Source organism: Ceratotherium simum, chromosome 6 (assembly GCF_057802395.1).
Source record: "Ceratotherium simum simum isolate JZ-2026a chromosome 6, ASM5780239v1, whole genome shotgun sequence".
Lineage (NCBI taxonomy): Eukaryota > Metazoa > Chordata > Mammalia > Perissodactyla > Rhinocerotidae > Ceratotherium > Ceratotherium simum.
The window spans coordinates 81149463-81169918 of NC_141905.1; the positions used below are offsets into that span (position 1 = coordinate 81149463).

The window sequence follows — 20456 nt, forward strand, 5'->3', positions numbered from 1 at the left end:
TCTTCCTCTTTGTTTAATGAAAACTTTCATTTTCTATTTTGGGGTATTGCTTTTATTTGAAGAATAAAATAGAAGTGAGAGGGAAGAAAATAATCACAAAAGCTTCCAAATGACAGCAACCTGTTTCCTTCTGGCAGTAAATAAATACTAGGGCCAAGTTATACATTTGAAAATGGCTGCATTAAAACTATCTGAGCAGTGAGCAACCTAAGCAACAGAGAAACAGAATTGTAGAATTGTAGATTCAGAAGCCTGGGAACTGACAAGGAAGAGAGTTATAGTTCTTTGGAGAAACTCCCTGATGCTGCTCTTTGAAGAATGCCATTGAGACTAGTTTAGACTGGATATTAAACCATAAGAACTCATTTTAAGGGCGTTCCAGCATTTGGAAGGAAGGGGAGAAGATCCATTAACTTGGCACTTGGGGGTTTTTGTGGACATATACCATCAATATTTCCCTTTTCTGTACTATAAGAGTAGAGGTCCTTTTTGCTTAATAGTTAGGATAACTTCTCCTTAAGAAGCCAATTAGTAACATTTTCAAGATTTGAACCAAATTAAAAATAAAATTTTTGCAAAGTACACAGAAACCAACAGTTAGTAACAATATATTTTATTGTTTGACCAAGCTCTCTTCAGAATAAGCTATTATCACACAATAAAAAACAATAGCCTCCTATTCAAAATGAATTACTCTAGATTTATTCAGCATCTTACTTTTATAAACAAATTAAATAGCATGTTTAAATGCATTTCAAAACTATTTTCACACTTTTTTATCCTTTCCTACTAAGGCGACAAATTCAATCACAGTTTCCATATAGTTTTGTCACTGTACATGAAAAACTGGTAAAACTGCAAATAAGCATTACAACTTGAATTCACAGAAAATATTTTAAATGGCCAATTCTGAAGAGGAGACCAGAATTCACTCTGGACATATGTTCTCATTTTTGTAAATATTACTTTACCATCACATTTTTCCATGTGTTTCTAGACCCACCTTTTCTTGGCAATTACGGCCAACAAGTGGATAGAAGGCAGGAAAAGGAAACTTCAGGGATGTTTTTTGAAGTACTACATTTCCTAGGAATAAGATGGATGACTTCCACTGTACCTCTTTGGTCATCAAAGGAATAGGAGGAATAACAGCTTCCCAGTATAGTTATCAACCTCATCTGACACTAATAGCATCAGAATGAAGGATTTAAATGAAAGGTTCAAATTAAAAGCAAGAAAGGCATCTTCATAGATACTCCACTGATTTGTGTAGCATTCTCATGTATTTACCTCTGGTTTTTACAAAAAACTAGAAGTATAATAAAAGGAATCCAATGGACAATTACCATGTGTTTAAATTAGAAATTGAATAAACAGGTATTTTAGTAAAATATTAAACCCCATTTTCAGTTTAAAGTCTTAGGTTTCATTTCTTTTCAGGACTTTTACCTTGTATTTTTATAACTTTAAAAAGAATTAACTGTCTTACATTTCCCCTTATGGAAAAATATTTACTACACTGAAATAGCTTTACTATTATCAGTTGAAATGAAACTACTGATTCAACTTAAGCTATGTGAACTAAATGGTATTTCAATTAAGAGCAATTTTAAAGGCAATTCCTCTGCTAAACATTGAAATAAGTTGTAACAGATTTTGTAAGAGAAAGTAATTTATCCTACCATTTTGAAATACGGTAGAAATAACATCTAGCTGCAATGTATATTGAAATATCAAGAGTATTGATAAGCCTTGAAGTTTTTATGGACCATAAATGTGGGAAATTTAAATGAACCCCTTTAAGATTGTGATTGCACTCAAATTCTCAAATGTCTAAATGAAAGGGAAAAATAGACACCAACGTGTCTAACTGTTCTAATACATAAATGACTGACAGATTTTTATGAAGGAGAAAATTTTGTTTCCACTGTCAAATTTATATTCTATAAATACATTAAACTTTAAATTAGCAGACATCTTATTAGGGATGACCCCCCCTGCTGAAAAAACCAATAAGCAAAACTACAAAACACAAAAAGGCAAAACAAGTAAAGCATAATGTGATTGTTTTCAATCAGTGTTGGTTATGTTGCCCTCTTGCAAAATGACAGGCAAAATCATACTTGTTTTTACATTTGCATCCACATATGTTGCACTGAAAAGGATTTTCATACCCATGACATCCCATATGAATAGTGTAAAGAATGTTGTCGGCAAAGTACATGTCACAGTGCTGGCAGTGGTGCAGAAGCTGCGGGTCCTGGACGGGCAGGGTCGGAGCTGGAGTGCTTGGCTGGCTGTTTCCTATGCTAGGAGTACTTGTGTGGGCACTTGGCTCACTGCTTGGACCTGCCACGGGACTATAGTTCCTCTGACTATGTGATGGCCGAGGTTCGGGGCTCGCGGGAGAGGAGCTCTGAGGAATACTTGCTGACACGGCAGAAACTACTGCTTGGGCAGAGGGCTGCTGCATCATGAAAGGCTTCTCATCGGGGCAGGGAACTACATCAGGGGATGCGGGGTTTTGGTTTTCAGGTGGCAAACTGGACAACTGTCCTGCTAGAGTTGAGAGCTGATTTAAAGGGTTGTCAACCATGAGTTCTTGGGGGTCCCTTGGCAGGCCACCAGTAGATGTGGTTTTCGCCATACTTTCATAGGAGTCAGTCTGGATAGTTGGGATTTCATGGGAAAAATCATTAAGGTAGTCTGGCTTCTGAACCACCATGGAAGGTGGACTTAGGTTGATTAGTGCTCTTCTGCTATAGCCCAGATTGCTTGTTTTCTTTTGTAAAACTCCCCACATTTTCTTGCTGCTTAAGGAAGACCTAGTACCTTTAATTGGTACCATTTTATGCTTGCGCCTTCGATGATGGGACAGGTTACTTCGATCACTGCAGCGGAAGGAACATAATTCACATTTGTATGGTTTTTCTCCTGTATGGGAACGCATATGGGCTTCCAGATGACGCTCGTAAGCAGATGCAAATGGACATAAATGACATCTATGAGGTTTCTCTCCTGTTTAAAAAGAAAAATGGGGAAAAAACTGCAAGTGTAGCTCATTTATAAGTTTTGTTTTGTCCATTCATTAGATTTAGAAATTGATCAAAAATAAAATGCCTTTCAGAAATTCACATTTGCACAAAAGATTATTAAAATTTGTAAAGAAATCTGCAAGCTTAAATAATGCTTAAAAACTCATTAGCAACAATTTGAGACATACAGATATAACCTATTCATCAATACAGTGTAAAAATTGTTATGGTTTCAACTGGCATTTGGGGAAAGAAGAAACAGCACAACTGACAATATTTTCTACATTAATAATGATTTTATGAAAAATATGCCCTAGGGGCTGGCCCGGTGGCGCAGCAGTTAAGTGCACGTGCTCCGCTTTGGCAGCCTGGGGTTCGGAGCTTTGGAACCCTGGGCGCGCAAAGATACACCGCCTGTCAGGCCATGCTGCGGCAGCGTCCCATATAAAGTAGAGGAAGATGGGCATGGATGTTAGCTCAGAGCCAATCTTCCTCAGCAAAAAAAGGAGGATTGGCATCGGATGTTAGCTCAGGGCTGATCTTCCTCACACACACAAAAAAAAGCCCTAGTTATATGTTCATGTACATATCTATGCACAAACACTTATTCATACACACACACACACACACACACACACAAATACCCCTTCCTCAGGAAAACAAAATACAAAAAACCTTTTAAAAACTGTCCTTATATTAAATAAAAAGCTCAAAATTGAAATGGGCTTCCAAGTATGAGTTACACGCAAAGTGTCCTTTCAAAATTGCCAGCACTTCACCTCTACCTTCCTCTCTTCTTCAGTTGCCAGAAGGGACAAGTCTAGCTAGTGCTGTTAGCTGAAGATGGCCCAAATATGTAAAATACACATTTGGAATATGAGATTTGGAGTCATTTACTGAACAAGTACTGTGTACCCGTGTCGGATGCTCTGTTAAGCTCTGAGGGCACAAAGATGGCCCTGACACAATCCCTGTCCTCAGGAGGTTTTCACGCCACCACAACTCAACAGGGGAAACCACGGGCCACACAGGAGGGACACCTGACCTGGTCTTGGGCCAGAGCAGGGTAGAGTTAGGTGACTACAGGTGTAGTTACCCTGTTCACAGAAGAAGGGCTGGCTAAGGTGAGACCTGAGGATTAGCAGTGTTGTCTGCAACTGTATAGAAACTTTTCCCCAGTCTGCAATTGAAACGTAATTAGTAAGGATAAAGAAAAAAACATTTTATCACTTCATACTGCCTTCAGCATTAACCTGCCCTGCCTGAGAAGCAGACAGATGTTGAGAGATTATTTGGATCAAGAAGAAAGACGGCTAAGGAAGGAGAAGTTCTACAAGGGCCTCACTTCCTGTTTATATGTTGTTACACTATTACTTTATAAAAATCGAGTAACTTCCCCATTTATTCAAACCTTGTGTCAACTTCCATTTTGAAACTCTCTAACTACTTATATGACAGATCAACCTGCCCTCCTTGGCCCCTCTCCTGCCCCCAAAGACATGCCTTCTCCAGCCATTTCTCCGTTACCTGTGTGGATTCTAATATGTTCGATAAGCCGGGCTGTTCCTTTGCTGGCATAGTTGCAGTACCGACACTTGAGCTTCCCATCAAAGGTCCTTTCAAACCCGTCTACTAACATTCCTGAGTTTTCATCCAGGGAAACTTCAACAGATGGGTGATCAAGTCCATTTTGATCACCATCTGTTCCAGCTATAAACAGAGTATAGCAAAAGAAATTATGCATCTCAGAATCAACTCCATGTAGCATTTTAGTCTTGAGTGGTGGAAAATCTTTCATAAATTGATAGTTTACTTAGCACAAAAGTTAAATTCATAAAATAACCTCAGTTTCTGAACTGGGGTTAACTTTATACAAAAGCAGTATTATACTCTGTTTTTGAGAAGCTTTTATAGGGGATCTCAAGTTACTTACTTCCACAAATATTATAATTGGCAGTCATGATAATCTCCCAGAATCCTAACTCTATTTACTTTAGTCTAAAGCAATTAATGTTGAGTTCTGCACTGTTCCACTCAGTTTATACATATGTTCTAAATTCTGGGTTGCATTTAGGATCTTAAAATTCCAATTAAGCACACAAAAGAAAATATTGTATCTGATACCTCTGAATGTTAGAAATCAAGAATTTGAGAGCTAAAAGATGTTTGTTTGGCTCTTTGCTTTTAATCTAATCTGATGACTTCTTTGTTTGCATAAAGAAACTAAAGGGGCAAGTGCTCATCATCAGGAAAACTAGCCAACAGTGGGGACTACAACTCTGGTCTCCTGAATCCCAGTCCAGGAATCTGTACACTAGAGTGTTAGGAGGAACATTTTTATTCCTACAGCTTCATGGGAAAAGCAATTCTATCCCATCTCCAGGAGGCAGCAGTGCTGGTGTGAAAAATTCAAGGACCCTGCTCCAGTGTTTCCTCCACCCCTCATCAGGAGAAGAGAAGTGATTTCGCTGCTTGGTGCAAATCTAATATCCAACAATGCTATTGCATATTGGAGGGACAACAAGGCTCAGTGTCCCCCTCTCTCCCATTGCTTTCCCAAGGCAGTGACTCTTAAAATTTAATGTGTATATTACTCACTTGGGGAGCTTATTAAAATACAGATTCTGATTCAGCAGATCTGGGGTGGGGCCTGACATCTTGCACTTCTGACAAGCTCCCTGGTGATACCTGCTCTCTGTTGCTAGTCCCTGGACTACAAGGCCATAGAACATCTACGTCAGAGGTCAGCAAACTTTTCCTATAAGGGTCAGATAATAAATACTTTAGGCTTTGTGGGCTACCACAGTCTCTATCACAACTACTCAACTCTGCTGTGGTAGCACAAAAACAGCTACAGAAAATACGTAAACAAGCAAGTGTGACTAGGTTTCAATAGAATTTTATGGATGCTGAAGTGTGCATTTCATATAATTTTCACACGTAATGACATTCTTCTTCTTTTGATTTTTTTTTAACCATTTTTAAATGTAGAAACCGCTCTTAGCTTGTAGTTAACTCAAAAACTGTTAGCAGTCCAGACGGGGCCCACAGGCTGCAGTTTGCTGACCTGTGAAGTAGGTTCAGGAACAGATTCCAGCCTGTGTGGTAAGCAAACTAGACAAAGTCTATCTGCAGCAGGCTCACATGGGTCGCTGCTTTCTCTATTCTAGTTTCCCCTCCTAGATGGGTAAACACAGTCAGCCCTTCCTTCACTTAAGAGAGAAGAAACAGAAATTCCTATTTTGTCTCAGATCTAATGCAGATTTCCTAACGGCAGAATCCATTGTGCAGTGAAGCTGACGCCTGACTCCCTTTGGGTTCCTTTGGGTGTCTATTGTTAGCTAACAGAATATGGAGGAAGGGAAGGGTATTTAGAATCCCTACCTTCCAACAAGACTATAATGCATCTCGAGACTATGTGAAGTCCTCGGGGAGCTTCACTCTCCCTCAGCGAAAATCTGACATGTTTAGAGAAGGGGAAAAAATTGCCCTGTATCTTTCTAGGAAAAAATGGAATGATTCACATTAGTGAATAGTGGCCTTCGTAATACGGATAACTATACCTAAACATTAACATATTTCTGAAAAGTGAATTATTTCATAGTATTAAGATGAGCCTACCTCCCTGAAGAGCCTCTGCTTCTTTGTCCCCACTAACTGATCCAGAAATCATGTTCACGTGATGGGTCTGCTGAGTCAGGTATTCCTGGAAATCTTTCACAAAATCCAAAGGCTCTGGTTTCTTTTCACCCATCTTTGCTTTTTTTTTTAAGTTTACAGTTTGTTATACCTAAGAGGAAAAACAATGAAATAATTTTACACTATTTAGGGAGATCCAGTATATATTAAAACAACAGTAACAAAGACATGTACAAGGCACTAAAAGCAACAGAACATAGTCCTTGCCTTTAAATATCTTATAATCTTCCTGGTGAACTAAATAAGACATACACAAAATGGCGAAACATTAATATATTTAATATTTAAATAAACTGGATTCAAACTTAGTCTTAGAGGATGGAAAGAAATTACAAAGACAGAAAAAGGAGAAAATAAGTCCAGATGAAAGAAACTGCACATCAGCAGGGATTATCAATGAAGGAGACAGTAAAGAAACCAAGTGACTTAATCAGGGCTGTAGGAGAGAATTTTCTGGATGATGGACATGTTGCACATCTGTGTTGTCCAATACTGTTGCTACTAGCCACATATAGCTACTGAACACTTGAAATGTGGCTAATATAAATGACCTGAGTTTTTAATTTTTACTTATTAATTTAAATTGGAATAGCTACATATAGCCAGTGACTACCATATTGAACAGCAAAGGCTCTTAAATCACAGGGTTCACATGAATGAAAAGTCTAGAAATAGGTGATCTAGAACATGGTGTGGCAAAACTTTTCTGTAAAAGGCCAGATAGATAGTAAATATTTTAGCCTTTACAGGTTATGCAGTCTCTGTCACAACTACTCAATTCTGTGATTGTAGCTAAAAACAGCCACAGACAACATGTAAGTGAATGAGTATTGCTGTGTTCCAATAAGCAAAACTTTCATTGTTTGGTTTGGCCTATACGCCACGGTTTACCAATCCCTGCCCTCAAAATCCAAATCACCACCTCTACCACCACCCATCATCCTACTCACTCTAAGAATGGGGGAAAAATAATTAAGAAAGAAAAGAAAAAATCCCTGAGGCTGATCTAGAGAGGGGAAATGTCACGTGAGATTTTGTAATTATAAACTAAACTGGTCCTCATGTAGGTTTATGGCCCAACTTCACAAATCAAATAACCAAAAAGTTTTCTAGTAAGAACAAGATGAGGGAGTCTAACATCTAGGATACAAAATATCTTTTCTTCCAGTAAAAATATTTTTATGCAAATGTACAGTCTTCTTGAATATGTCTTATGCTAAAAATTTCTTTTCCTAAACTCTATATAATGAGTGATTTTCTATCTAAAAAAGTTCTCCTCTTTAATAGCCAGTAGCAGGCATCTAAAGCTAAAGATTAGTCACTTCTCAGCATGTATGCTTAACTTTTTCTCGAAACATAGCATACACACAGAAAAGCACATAAATCCTAAGGGTAGAGCTGGATGAATTGTCACAAAGCGAACACACCCATGAAATCAGCACCAACATCAAGAAACAGAAGGCTACGTGCATCCCAGGAGCCCCCCTTGTGCACCTTCCAGTACTAGTCTGCCTGTGCCCCAAGGGCTCTGAAACTGCTAGGTCATAGGGTATGCATATATTCAACCAGAGATAACGCCGGTTAGCTTTTCAAAGTGATTATACCAATTTACACTCCCACCAGCTGTGAACAAGGGTTCTATTGCTCCATAGCCTTGCCAAACTCGGGTCTTTTTTGTCTTGTTCATTTTAGCCATTCTGGTGGGTGTATGGGGTATTGCACTGGTTTTAATCTGTTTTCCTTGATAATTAATGAAGTTGTGGCTTTTGATGTTAATTAGCCACTTAGATACCCTCTATTTCATATCCAGCGAAGTATCTGTTCAAGTCTTTTGCTCATTTTTCTATCAGGTTGTTTGTCTTTTTCTCATTAATTTGTTACAGTATTTTACAACATTCTGGATATGAGTTCTTTATTAGATATGTATATTTTAAGTATATTCTCCAACTCTGTGGTTGCCTTTTCACTTTCTTAATGGTAACTTTCAATGAACAGTTCTTAATATAGTCTAATTTACCCATTTTTTTCCTTTACATTTAGGGTTTGTGTCCTTGCCAGCATCTTACTTGAAGATGTTCTCCTGTATTTTCTTCTAAAAGCTTTATGACTTTTTTTACCTTTCATATTTTTATCTGAAATTGAGCTTTGTGTATGATGTGAGGTAAGAGTCAAAATATACTTTTTCCCAAGGAGCTATCCAATCGTTCTAGCAACATGACTTTAACAGACCAGCCTTTCTCCATCAGACTCGATTATCACCTTTCTAAATCAGGTGATTATACATATGTGATTCTATTTCTAGATTCTCTATTCTGTTCCATTGGTCTATTTTTGTCTATCCTCACATTAATACCACATGGTCTTAATAAAAATCTTACTATCTCAGTAATTTAAGTCTACCAGTTATATTTTTCTTTTTCAAGAATGTTTGGACTACTCTGGGTCCTTCTGAGCCTAAGTTTTTCAATGATAGAACTAACTGCAAGGCTGTGAAATGAGAGGGTTCCATAAAAGCACATTTTCCAATTAACAAAAGCTTGACCAACGTTTTAAGAACCAAAACTTCTATTTTAATTGACTTAACTGGAAATCTACTGGAAATAGACTAACCCTTGACTATGTTACTACTATCGATTATTGTACTGTACAACAATGCACTGATATCCTTAGGAACTAATGAAGAACACAGGGCTGTTTTTGGTTTCCCCTGTTTACTGGTCCAGACTGATATATTTTATTTTTTTATTTCTTGTCTTCCTCTCTCCTTACATCTAATTTGTTCTTAAAACTGAACACATTGAGCCAAATAAGGACATGCAGGTCTCCAAATACTCACTTTTCTTAACGCAACATTTGTGAATAGTTCCTTTCCTCCCTTCTTAGAAGCGACCTAGAGGTTTCAAAAAGGTATTAGTTTTACTACCTCTTTTCACTGTTTTCTAGAAAGTTAAGGCTACTGAAAGTCTATCCTCTGGATAAACAGAATATTATGGTATTAGGTCAAACTTACTAGCTTTAAGGCTCTGAACAGGGACTTCTCTCAGCTTTAGCTTATTTTGTAAAATGGGATAATAGTACCAACTTGCAGTGCTGTTTTAAGTTTTACAGGTATGTATGCATAAAGTATCTCGTAAAGTATCTCACATGTGTAGCATATGGCATGTTCTCAGACAAGAGTAGCTATTTTTGTAGCAAAAAATGGTTATACTTTGGATTAAGAAATTCCTCACTATCCCAGATTCAAAGTGTTTTTCCTTTTTCTATCAGTTCATCAACTGAGCATCTTATCATTTTATACATCTGTTCCTTAGTTACAATGAAACAAACATGGTTCACCTCAGTCTGGTTAATTCATATATCCTATTTGCAATCTCCCAAATCAATTTGCAATTTCCCAAATTCATCTCTTCTTATTTTACTCTTTTAGGCCACCTCTTTAAATCACTTGCTTTAGTCTGGCTCAAGTTTCTCAATCTTAAGGATTATTGCTGGTTTCTGAATAAGTTTGTTTCAGTTGCTTTTTCCCATCTTACCATGTTTACTTTAACTGGTTCTCTATGTTTCCTAATCATTGTAGTACTATTTGTTTTGTGATTATAGTTGATTCTGCTGATTATTTGTCCTTTAAAATTAGCCCTCTGGTTAGGGGAAAAAAAAAGTGAGCTAGTCAGCTCCAATGAAAAAGATTAGTAAGAATTAGATCAAAATAATCTATAATAAGATTATCTCTCAATAAAGCTGAAAGAAAAAAAAGGATAATTCAAAACACACAGGATTAGGGAGCAATGTAAAAATACATATGTGAAAAGGTAAGAAATATAGCAGACAGAGGTGTAGCATGAACTCCAGAAAGACAGAGAAAAATAAACGAAGAAATGTTTTTTAAAAAAATAATGATTGGGGCTGGCCCGGTGGCATAGTGGTTAAATTCGCATGCTCTGCTTCAGCGGCCTGGGGTTCGAAGGTTTGGATCCTGGGTGTGAACCTAGACACCACTCATCCAGCCATGCTGTGGTGGCATCTCACATACAAAATAGAGGAAGACGGGCACAGATGTTAGTTCAGGGCCAAACTTACTCACCAAAAAAAAAATTAATAAATACAATAAAAAAATAAAAAATAATGATCAAGAAATTTCCAGAATTAAAGATCCCTTTCAGATTGAAAGGAATCACAGAATGCAAAACAGAACATATGATAATAAAACAATACTTAGACACATTATTGTGAAATTTAAAAACCTCAAAGACAAAGAGAAGATAAAACTTTCTGGAGAGAAAAGGTAGCCCACCCACAGAAGAAAACAATCAGATGGATACGGGAGGATTACTGGAAACACTAGGTGCAAGAAAACTACACAGGAATCGTTTATTCAAATTTAGAATGTTTTAACTCCCTCAAGCTGATAAAGGATATCTCCCAAAATCTACATCACAATGGAGAAAATTTAGATGCATTCTCTTTAGAATCAAGAACAAGACAAGAATGCTTGCTATTACCACTGCTATTCAACATAGTACTGGAGGCCCTCCACAATAAAAAAGGAAAAAAGAAAATAAAAGGTAAAAGGTATGAGGATTGGGGGAATATTAAGACCAAAAAAAAAAAACAAAAAGAAAAAAAAGATCTGGGAAAGTGTTTTTTTTTTAAATTGTAAAAGCTGTAAGGCCCTATAGATTGTCTATGTTCTAATTATAAAAGTTATAATTAAGAAAGACAACTGAGTATTTATACTGCAACCTAGCATCATTTCTTGCCAATCGGTTCATATGAAAATTGATATGTTTCCTTTGGAAAATATCTGAATATATTTTGATAGGCTTCAATAAGCAAGATAAATCTTACCAAATCCTGACTAGAAAGCATAACACTGCTTCAGTTTGTGACAATGTAGAAAATGCACCAGATTGCCAGTAAGCAGGCAGAAGGAAATGATATTTTTATACATGCATCTCAAGTTTTAAGAACACAAATGAACCTAATTACAGAGGATGGCTGGCATATTTTGTATTGGCTATTATCACATTGTCACATTATAAATTTCACTGTGTTCCCTGCCATAAATTGTGTGATTTTCAATCATAATGTATGATGAACTAAAAAAAGAAAAACAAAAACAAATGATGTCAGTGCAAAAAGAGAAGATAACATTGTAAACATGAAAGAAAACTATTCTTAGACTTTTAAATATATTGATTTATGGTTTATAACCTCAGACATTGTGCAATGATTTAAAAAGTGTCATTCCATCCCTAAGCATTTTTGTGCCCACCTCACCTACATCACTTTCTCTCTCTCCCTCCTCTCCCTCTCCCTCACACACACACACAAACACACACACACACAAACACACACACACATGCACAGACAAACCCCTGCAGAGCTCTAGTCTGTGGAACAGAGGAGTATGAATGAAAGGTGCCCAAATCTGAACTGAGTCTTTGGTTCAAAACCCAGCTTTCTCCATCTCCAGTCAGTATTTCTAAGCACAATAAACAGAAAAAGAAAAATAATTCTGAAACTACAGAAGACTTCCTGATATTGAAAGAAATTAAGGTTTTATATCCAAACCTGTCCTATCCTATCTTTAATAAAGTAATCATCAGTCTCAGGACTGAAAGTTTAATCTAAGAACTGCACAAATTAACTGCTATCTGGAGATGCCTATAAGGCACTGATAAATTTAAAAACCTTTGCAAACATAACATAAAAATCTACCTTTGGAAATCAGCAAACTATAATGTTTTTATTAAAAATATCTTTCCTACTAGCCATGAATTCAACACCATAGAGCTTGTTAGCCAAAAAGTTACTTACGCAAAATTTCACCATGTAAAATCATGTCATCAGAAAAAGAAACATATTTAATAGTTCTCCAATTTTGTTACAGATTCTGGTGGTGTATTCCAAGTCTGATCTACTCTTTCTGCTAACTGATATCTAATTATATCAACCAAAGAGAAGAATTATTCCCACACTTTATGATTATCATTCCTCAAGATACAGCAAAAATTCTGAGTCCTCCCTGTGATTACTCTGATTAAAGTTAAGCTGGGTCTAGTACAGTATTCCATGGGCTACATGTCTATATAGAAGCTAGCTAGAACGTACCTAAATTATTTTTATGCCAATAGCTTTTCCCAAATTATCCGTTCAAAGCTCAAAAATAAGGTTCTTACAAAACAACCAGAGCTACCCAAGCTAGTGAAGGAAAGAAGTTATTTGAGAAATAAGCTTTGATATCCCAAAAAAAACATGAAAACCTCTTTACTTTTAAACAGGTAACTTAAACTACTCTCTGATGTTCCTTGGTTTCTGATAAAGGATTTATTTGTATGACATCCTCTGATCTTTCTTCTTCAGTCTCATGTTATAAATGGGAAGTTGCTGATCAATACACACACATGCACACACACAACCTCTTAACCAGGAGCTAACAAAACAAAGGCATCAGGATGCGAATTAGAAAACAACCATGGGGCCGGCTCCGTGGCTTAGCGGTTAAGTGCGTGCGCTCTGATGCTGGCGGCCCGGGTTCGGATCCTGGGCGCGCCCCGAGGCACCACTTCTCCGTCCAACGTGAGGCCGAGTCCCACGTACAGCAACTAGAAGGATGTGAACCTATGACATACAACTATCTACTGGGGCTTTGGGGGGAAAAACTGAATAAATAAAATCTTTAAAAAAAAAAAAAAAAAAAAAAAAAAAAGAAAACAACCATGACTGTGAAACAGAGGTAACATAAGAACCAGAAGAGGCTCTTTTCCCTACCTTCCACCCAAAGTGTATCTTTTTTATAAGCTATGGGAGAATTTTGAGAACAGCATGATTAGTGAATGGTAGGATCTATTTTATTTACCTACCATTTTTGAGAAGGGTTACTAACATAAGGTAGAATACTTAGCAACTAACTTATCTTAATTTGGGGGTTAGGCAGGCCTCTACACATAAAGTGATTGCAGCTCAGTTTACTTCGATAGCCTAATAATTATGATCACTGAAAGGTTTACTCTGTCATAGAATACATATCAATGGAGAGGTCTGACAAATGAGGCTTGGTTTGTATAGAGAATAACATGGACGTTCAAAAAGAATTAGAACACATTTCCTCTGATTACAGAACTGTCAAAAGCCAAATTTTTGAAGTCAAAAAGGGACATTTTTGATACAAGTTAGAAGAAATCCAAAAGAAGAGTCACAATCTAACCTTTTCACCCCAAATCAGTTCCTCCTTTTTCTTGCCATTCCAATATTGATGAAATGTAGAGTAATAAAAATTTACTCTGGAGACACACCAAGGGACTCCAAAAGGCCATGGAGGGAAATTTCAACTAAAATTGAAAAGCCATACAGAGGTCTGCAAAGAAAAGCACACCACAAATCAAAATCTTTATGACAAAAACTTAATTAGCATCTACAGGCTTAATAAACTAGTAAAATAACTTGTGCCCATTTTACCCTTACCAGAAAAGAAATTAAGCTAACAGATAAAGAAGAAAGCAACAGGTTCACTTTAACAAAAGTTCAAAGAATCACCAAAGAATAACATGCACTAGTATGACTGACTATTGGTTTTTTCCATAGCTGGATTTCTTAAGACTTCATTTTTGGCAAATTTTCAATGTCTCTAAATTCAAGTTATCAATTTCATTTGTTCTTAATATACTTTAAAAGGGTCAGGCTTAGTACTGCTGAACAGCTATAGCTGCATAAAAACAATGCACCAGCCGTACAGGAAAACATTTGCGGGAAAGGATTAACAAAAAAAACCCACCATGCACACCCAATGGGCACATCTGACTCCCATTTTTATTATCCCAAACACTTAGGGCTTTCTAGGAAACACTTTGGACCCCCAGGGGCAAAAAGCACCAAATATCTCAATTCGCTGTAACAAATTCCCAAGAATATACTAATCTGTAGCTGTGTTGAAGGCAGGACATAAATAAAAATTAAACAGAATTTAAAAATTGTTAATCCAGACGTTTAAAAAGTTGTTTTACAGAAGGTTTTTGTTTCTTCTAAACTGACTTTCCTTAGATCTCACAATTTAAAACGCCTTTATTTCTTCTCCCGCTCGTCACTCTTCATTCAGGTTCTCAACAGCACATTAAAGGGACACTAAATGGGCCGTGGTTAGTAGCAGCTGGAACCAGTTTAACTTCAATTCCGAGTCACAAAGTTACCGAGCACTTAGCAGATGCACGGCTGGGCTACTCCCACTCCAGGCAGTTTATTAAGAGACTTAAACCCTGCGTGAAATTGAACAGTTATTTGCTGCCAAGTCCTCCCCCAACCCCACATCTCCCCCAAACAAAGTGCACAAATAGATCACAGCAGTATCACTAAATAAAAGACGAAGGTTTTAAAAGTCCTTATCCCAATGAGGGGCAGGGGACTGGCGTTGGGGCGGCATCCTCACCAGGATTCGGAACACCTAGGAGACCGCACCTCGGCTGACCCCCAAACCCCGAGACTCCGTGAAGAGCAACCCTCGGGACGCCCCCCACACGACCACCTGTCAGAGCGAGAGGCAATCCCCTTCCCCGGAGCCTCCAAGCCCCTGCCCAACGGCGCCCCCACAGCAGGCGCCGCTCCTTTGGGGCTCCCGGGGCCACAGGCACCGCACCCTCCGCCCTCGGGCCAGGAACATCCCGGGTCGTGACCTTGCCGGCCGACCGACCGCCCACGCCCGACCCTCCACTGAGGCTGAGTCCCAGGCAGGGTGAGCCGGCCCGCCGCGAACCTCGCTCTCGCCTCCCGCTGCTCCTTCTTAACGGTCCTGCTCAGCCATGTCGCCGCCGTCCGAGCCAGGAGCCTGCTACTTACCACCTGACAACCGCACCGAGTAACCCCCACCGCCTTGTTCAACGCCGCTGCCGTCGCCGCCGCCGTCTTCGTCACCGTCCCAGCCGCCGCCGCCGCCATGTTTGTTGTGTCTCCGGTTCCCTTCCCGCCCCACTGCCTTGCGCAAGTCTCGCGTGAGACTGTATGTCTCTCTCGGGTTTCCGTAAGCACGAGGGGGGCGTGGTCAAGGTTGAGAGGTGTGGCGAAGTGGGCGGAGCCCTGGCTTTGCCCGCCCCCAGGTCTTGAATTGCTGAGCCCTGGCGAGAAGGAGCGATTCTGAGGGATCCGCTACGCCACCGGGCCTGCGGCAGGGATGGAGGGAGCGGCGGTTCGGCTGTTGCGCGGCAGCGCGCTGGTGAGTGCACTCGCGGCGGCCGTCCTGGGGGTCCGGGATGACCTTGGCCCCGGCGATGGGGTCTTATCCTAACGGGACCGGGACGCCCGCTCCACATCCTGGGTCCGCGCCTCCCTGCCTCCGCCAGGTCCATTTCAGACCCTTCACCGCGGGCCGACCACGACCCCGACGTCCCTCCAGGCCTCCGGCCGAGCCGGCTCCGTTTCTGTAAGGAGGGCTGGGTGTGGCAGCTGGTGAGAAGGGGTCTGGGGTCTGGTCTAGAAGCTTCTTTGGCGGAACGAGCACCTGGTGTGGGGTCGCAGAGCCACGGCTGCAAGATCTCCTTTGCAGGCCGTTGGGCCCTGGGAGCCACCGACTCTTGGGTCTTTGGAGGCATTTTGCAGAGATGTCACCTCTCCGATGTCGCCTTTCCCTAGCGATTACATTTCATCCCTTCCCCCCCAAAAAGATTGTCAAAATAGAGGCACAGTCTCATTCAGAGCAGAGTGTATCCGTGTCCTCCCTTCCGCGTCCCTGCTCCAAAGTAAAGAAGGGACTTCGGACTTAACGACTAGGAGAATTCCCTCGTGGCTGGGGCCCGAGCATCTTCCATGGGTGAGCTCACTGCGGCACAGTGGACCCATTCCCGTCCCCATTCCCGTCCCCCTTCTTCGAACTTGAGCTGAAACCGGGAATATCCACCTGTTGTACCTAATTACGTTTTATATTTATTTGCATTTGCTTTAATGAGTTAAAGGCTTTTCTTTCTTTCTTTTTTTTAAAGATTTCATTTATTTATTTTTCCCCCCAAAGCCCCAGTAGATAGTTGTATGTCATAGCTGCACATCCTTCCAGTTGCTGTATGTGGGACGCGGCCCCAGCATCGCTGGAGAAGCGATGCGCGCCTGGGATCTGAACCCGGGCTGCCAGCAACGGAGCGCGTGTACTTAACCGCTAAGCCACGGGGTGGCCCTAAGGGCTTTTCAACTGCTGCTTCAGTCTTATGCTTGGAGGGAGGACTCTTTTTTATTAGAGATCATTAATGTTGATTTTTACAGGCTTAGGATATTAAGAAAATGATTAAAGTCATGTTAGTATGTTGTCCCAAAGAAACAAATTCATGGTTACTGTTTAGGACTGTTTTATAATTGTTGTTAATAGTTTAGCAAAGAAAATTCCCTGGGTCTTGCCATTTATGGTTTGACTCTTGTTTCAGAGCCAGCACTTACTGCCCGCATACTGTGTGGCAGGAGTGTTCTTGGTGCTCTATCTGCATCATCTCATTCCATCCTCACAACCGTCCTAAAAAGTAGTTTAATCTTTCAGCTGCAGAGGCTAACACTGAAAAAGATTGAATGACTTACGCAAAGTCACTCAGCTAGAAAGTGATAGAGCTGGTTTGATTCTAAACTTGACCTTCATTCTCGGCTGCCTCCCTAATTTGTTTGGATTTGTTGGTTTATTGTGGCTCATCCTCCCAATAATTTCGGAAGGAGGGGGTTGTGTGCCTTTGCCCTAGGCAAAGTACTCTGAACAGTCTTAGGGATCTTTAAGTTTATGACTGGGTCCTTGACCTCAAGAAAATTCCTTTTTTTTTTTTTTTTTTTGGTGAGGAAGATCAGCCCTGAGCTACCATCTGTGGCCAATCCTCCTCTTTTTGCTGAGGAAGATTGGCCCTGGGCTAACATACATGCCCATCTTCCTCTACTTTATATGTGGGACGCCTGCCACAGCATGGCTTGATAAGCGGTGCATAGGTCAGTGCCCGAAGTCTGAACCTGTGAACCCTGGGCCGCCGAAGTGGAGCGCAAGGATTTAACCATTACACCACTGGGCCAGCCCCACAAAGGGCTGTCTCCCCAGCCCTGACTTGGGGAGACAGAGTATATGTATTAGGAAATGCATATTAGGACAGTAGAAAACAGCATATTGCCGGTGCCAAATAAATAGCATGGACAGATGGGCTTATAGGTGGTGGGACTTGAACTGAGGATCAAAAGAAGGTATGACTTCGGTTTAGGTAAAGCAGCCAAGGGGTCGAGATTCCAGGCCAAGGAGCTGTGTAAGCAAATGTGTAGAGGTAGGAATATACTAAGCTTCTTTAAGAAAGAATTATTCCAGGATAGCTAATGTGGTAAGTTTTCAGAGGGATGGAGTAGATCCAAATGGCAGGTCCTTATCTTGTTAAGGAATTGTGTCTGTTCTTGTTCCTGCAGCGGTGAGTGTTACTTATCAGTATAGAAATGGCAGTGTTTCTTTGCAAATGTGATTATATCTTTGTTTCCCACTATTCTTTCTCTCTGGTGCCAGGAAGACTAAGTGACCATGAAGATCTCTGGCAGCCATAAGATTCTTTCTCCTTTCTCTCAGGATCCTTGCATACTAGCCCTACCTTGGGCTTATATACGTCTTGATTCCTTTTTTTCGTAAGTGCTAGACCAGGGTTTGTCAGTTTTGCACTGTTGACATTTGAGGCCAGATAATTTTCTATTGTAGGAGGCTGTCCTGTGCGTTGTAGGATGTTTAGCACCTCTGACCCCTGTGACAACCAAAAATGTGTCCATACATTGCCAAATGTCCTCTAGGAGCAAAATCACACCCCCCAGTTGATAGACCTGTGCTCCATGACAGTGGGAAAAGGTGGCCTTTCTCCTTATAACCTGGTAGAAAGCACTCTCTCAATCTACTATTTGCCACACCCAGTTTGTTGACTATAGAAATTGATCTTCAAGATACCATCAGGAGCCATTGAGATTCTGAGGTGCTGTTTGCCAAAGGGTTTTACAAGATAAAATGGTCAGTAGCTTGCAGAAGGAACCCAGAAGCATAGGCACCACTTAGACAATTTTAGAAGTTCACCTGTGGTGTGACAAGGCCCTCAACTAGGGTGATACCACTGATGGTTGGAAAGCAAGACATATTAATAAAGGAAGACCTGGGAAGATTTGGTAATTACCTGGAAATGGAGGAATTAGATGGACTCCACATTTCCAAATGGAGTGGTTTAGTGATGGGCAAAGACTGGGGCATCCAGAGGAAAAGTAGTTTAGGGGGAACAGAAGGAAAGTGATCCGTTCTCTTTTAGACTTCATACTTTATTTATTTATCTTTTGTGTGTGTGTGTGAGGAAGATCAGCCCTGAGCTAACATCAGTGCTAATCCTCCTCTTTTTTTTTTTTTTTTGCTGAGGAAGACCGGCTCTGAGCTAACATCTATTGCCAATCCTCCTCCTTTTTGTTTTCCCCAAAGCCCCAGTAGGTAGTTGTATGTCGTAGTTGCACATCCTTCTAGTTGCTGTATGTGGGATGTGGCCTCAGCATGGCTGGAGAAGCGGTGCGTCGGTGCGCGCCCGGGATCCGAACCTGGGCCGCCAGTGGCGGATTGCGTGCACTTAACCGCTAAGCCACAGGGCCGGCCCTAGACTTTATACTTTAAAAAGTGTCAGTTCAACTTATAACTGGAAGTGTTTTGGAAGCTAAGCAGGAGATGGATCTGGAAACTAGCAGAAAAATCAGAGCTAGAGATACAGGTCTGAGCCTTTGAAGTACGTTACAGACCATTTTGGGTGAATGTTGAAGAAAGGCAAAGCAAAAGGAGAATTAATGTAGGATGTCAGTTATAGGAGGCTTTGCAGCAAATATGCTTTATTCAGAACTGGAGCAAAAGAAGGAAAAGGATATTTAAGTCCAGTCTTAAGAGCAAAAGTACAAACAGAATTTGGGCTGTATAGCGTAAAGAAAACAACCCAGCGAAAGAGGCGAATGTTTTGAGAAGTGCAAAACACAGAGTAAGTAACCCAGGGACAGTTTACGGAAATGCTGGAATGCAAATTGATGCAGGATGTGAACTCTGTCCATTTAACTATGGAGAACTGCTCTGGGTTCACAAGCTCCCTTCGTTCAGTTTGGTATCCACCTGGCCCGTGGAGGTATTTGTGCAACTCCTGGTCTGGAACTCAGGTCTCCTGACTTCTATGTTAACTGTTATTTTAATTGTTCTTTCTGCTATCAACCTGGTTCCCTGAAAAGGAGGATGGGTCAGAGAAATTCCCAGTACGGTCATGCACTGCATGACGACGTTTCTTCTCAACACAGACCACATAGACGACGGTGGTCCCATAAGAATAGCACCATACAGCCTAGGTGTGTAGTAGGCTGTACCGTCTAGGTTTGTGTAAGTCCACTCTATGATGTTCGACAATGACGAAATTGCCTAATGATGCATTTTTTAGAACACATCCCTGTCATTAAGTGATGCACATGAGTGTACCTGCTAAGACGATGGACCCAAGTTAATTGACAACTAAAAAAAAATTTAAGTTCATTAATAATTCCATCTTTTAAGATTTCTTTGGAAATAGAGGGAAGTTAGGGTCTGGTTTTGTTTTTGTATTCTGGTAGTTTGGGAAAGAGCACTTGTTGACTTGGCGAATGTCACACAGAAGGCAAACAGGTCCCTTTTATGCTGATTCCCTGGCACTGTGCCCTGTCTTGGTTTATTTAGCCCTCTCCTGAGGAAGTCGCTCTTATTCTTCTAGAAGG

General features: G+C 40.3%; 2 protein-coding genes across 6 annotated transcripts in view; one reads left to right on the forward strand and one right to left on the reverse strand.

The window, feature by feature from the left end:
• Nucleotides 1–592: 592 nt before the first annotated feature.
• On the reverse strand, nucleotides 593–15693 carry IKZF5 (IKAROS family zinc finger 5). 5 transcript variants are annotated; one of them, XM_087432763.1, is made up of 6 exons: nucleotides 15564–15693; nucleotides 13942–14091; nucleotides 9571–9624; nucleotides 6657–6825; nucleotides 4563–4745; nucleotides 593–3018 (listed from the first exon to the last, which is right to left on the reverse strand). In XM_087432763.1, exons 4-6 carry the CDS (start codon nucleotides 6787–6789, stop codon nucleotides 2075–2077), a joined length of 1260 nt encoding a protein of 419 aa, XP_087288889.1. In that variant the 5' UTR covers nucleotides 6790–6825; nucleotides 9571–9624; nucleotides 13942–14091; nucleotides 15564–15693; the 3' UTR covers nucleotides 593–2074. The 5 variants fall into 5 exon arrangements, with proteins under 5 accessions (XP_087288889.1, XP_087288887.1, XP_014649559.1 ...); XM_087432761.1 differs by lacking the exon at nucleotides 9571–9624 and adding an exon at nucleotides 14782–14986 and having other exon boundaries at nucleotides 15564–15660; XM_014794073.2 differs by lacking the exon at nucleotides 9571–9624.
• A 106-nt stretch (nucleotides 15694–15799) lies between these two features.
• ACADSB (acyl-CoA dehydrogenase short/branched chain) overlaps nucleotides 15800–20456 on the forward strand; it is a 49556-nt gene continuing 44899 nt past the window's right edge. Inside the window, exon 1 of the mRNA XM_014794086.2 lies at nucleotides 15800–15936. Within this exon, the coding sequence (XP_014649572.2) occupies nucleotides 15895–15936 (42 nt within the window). The 5' untranslated portion in view covers nucleotides 15800–15894. The remainder of the gene's footprint in view (nucleotides 15937–20456) is intronic.

Bases quoted from the DNA above. Each gene is read 5' to 3' on its own strand.
- IKZF5 (XM_014794073.2), bottom strand. From the start codon at position 6,789: ATGGGTGAAAAGAAACCAGAGCCTTTGGATTTTGTGAAAGATTTCCAG. The intron at 4,746-6,656 runs GTAGGCTCATCT...CTCTGTTTATAG, and splicing joins AGCAGAGGCTCTTCAGGGAG to CTGGAACAGATGGTGATCAA. The intron at 3,019-4,562 runs GTAACGGAGAAA...CTTTTTAAACAG, and splicing joins ACATATTAGAATCCACACAG to GAGAGAAACCTCATAGATGT.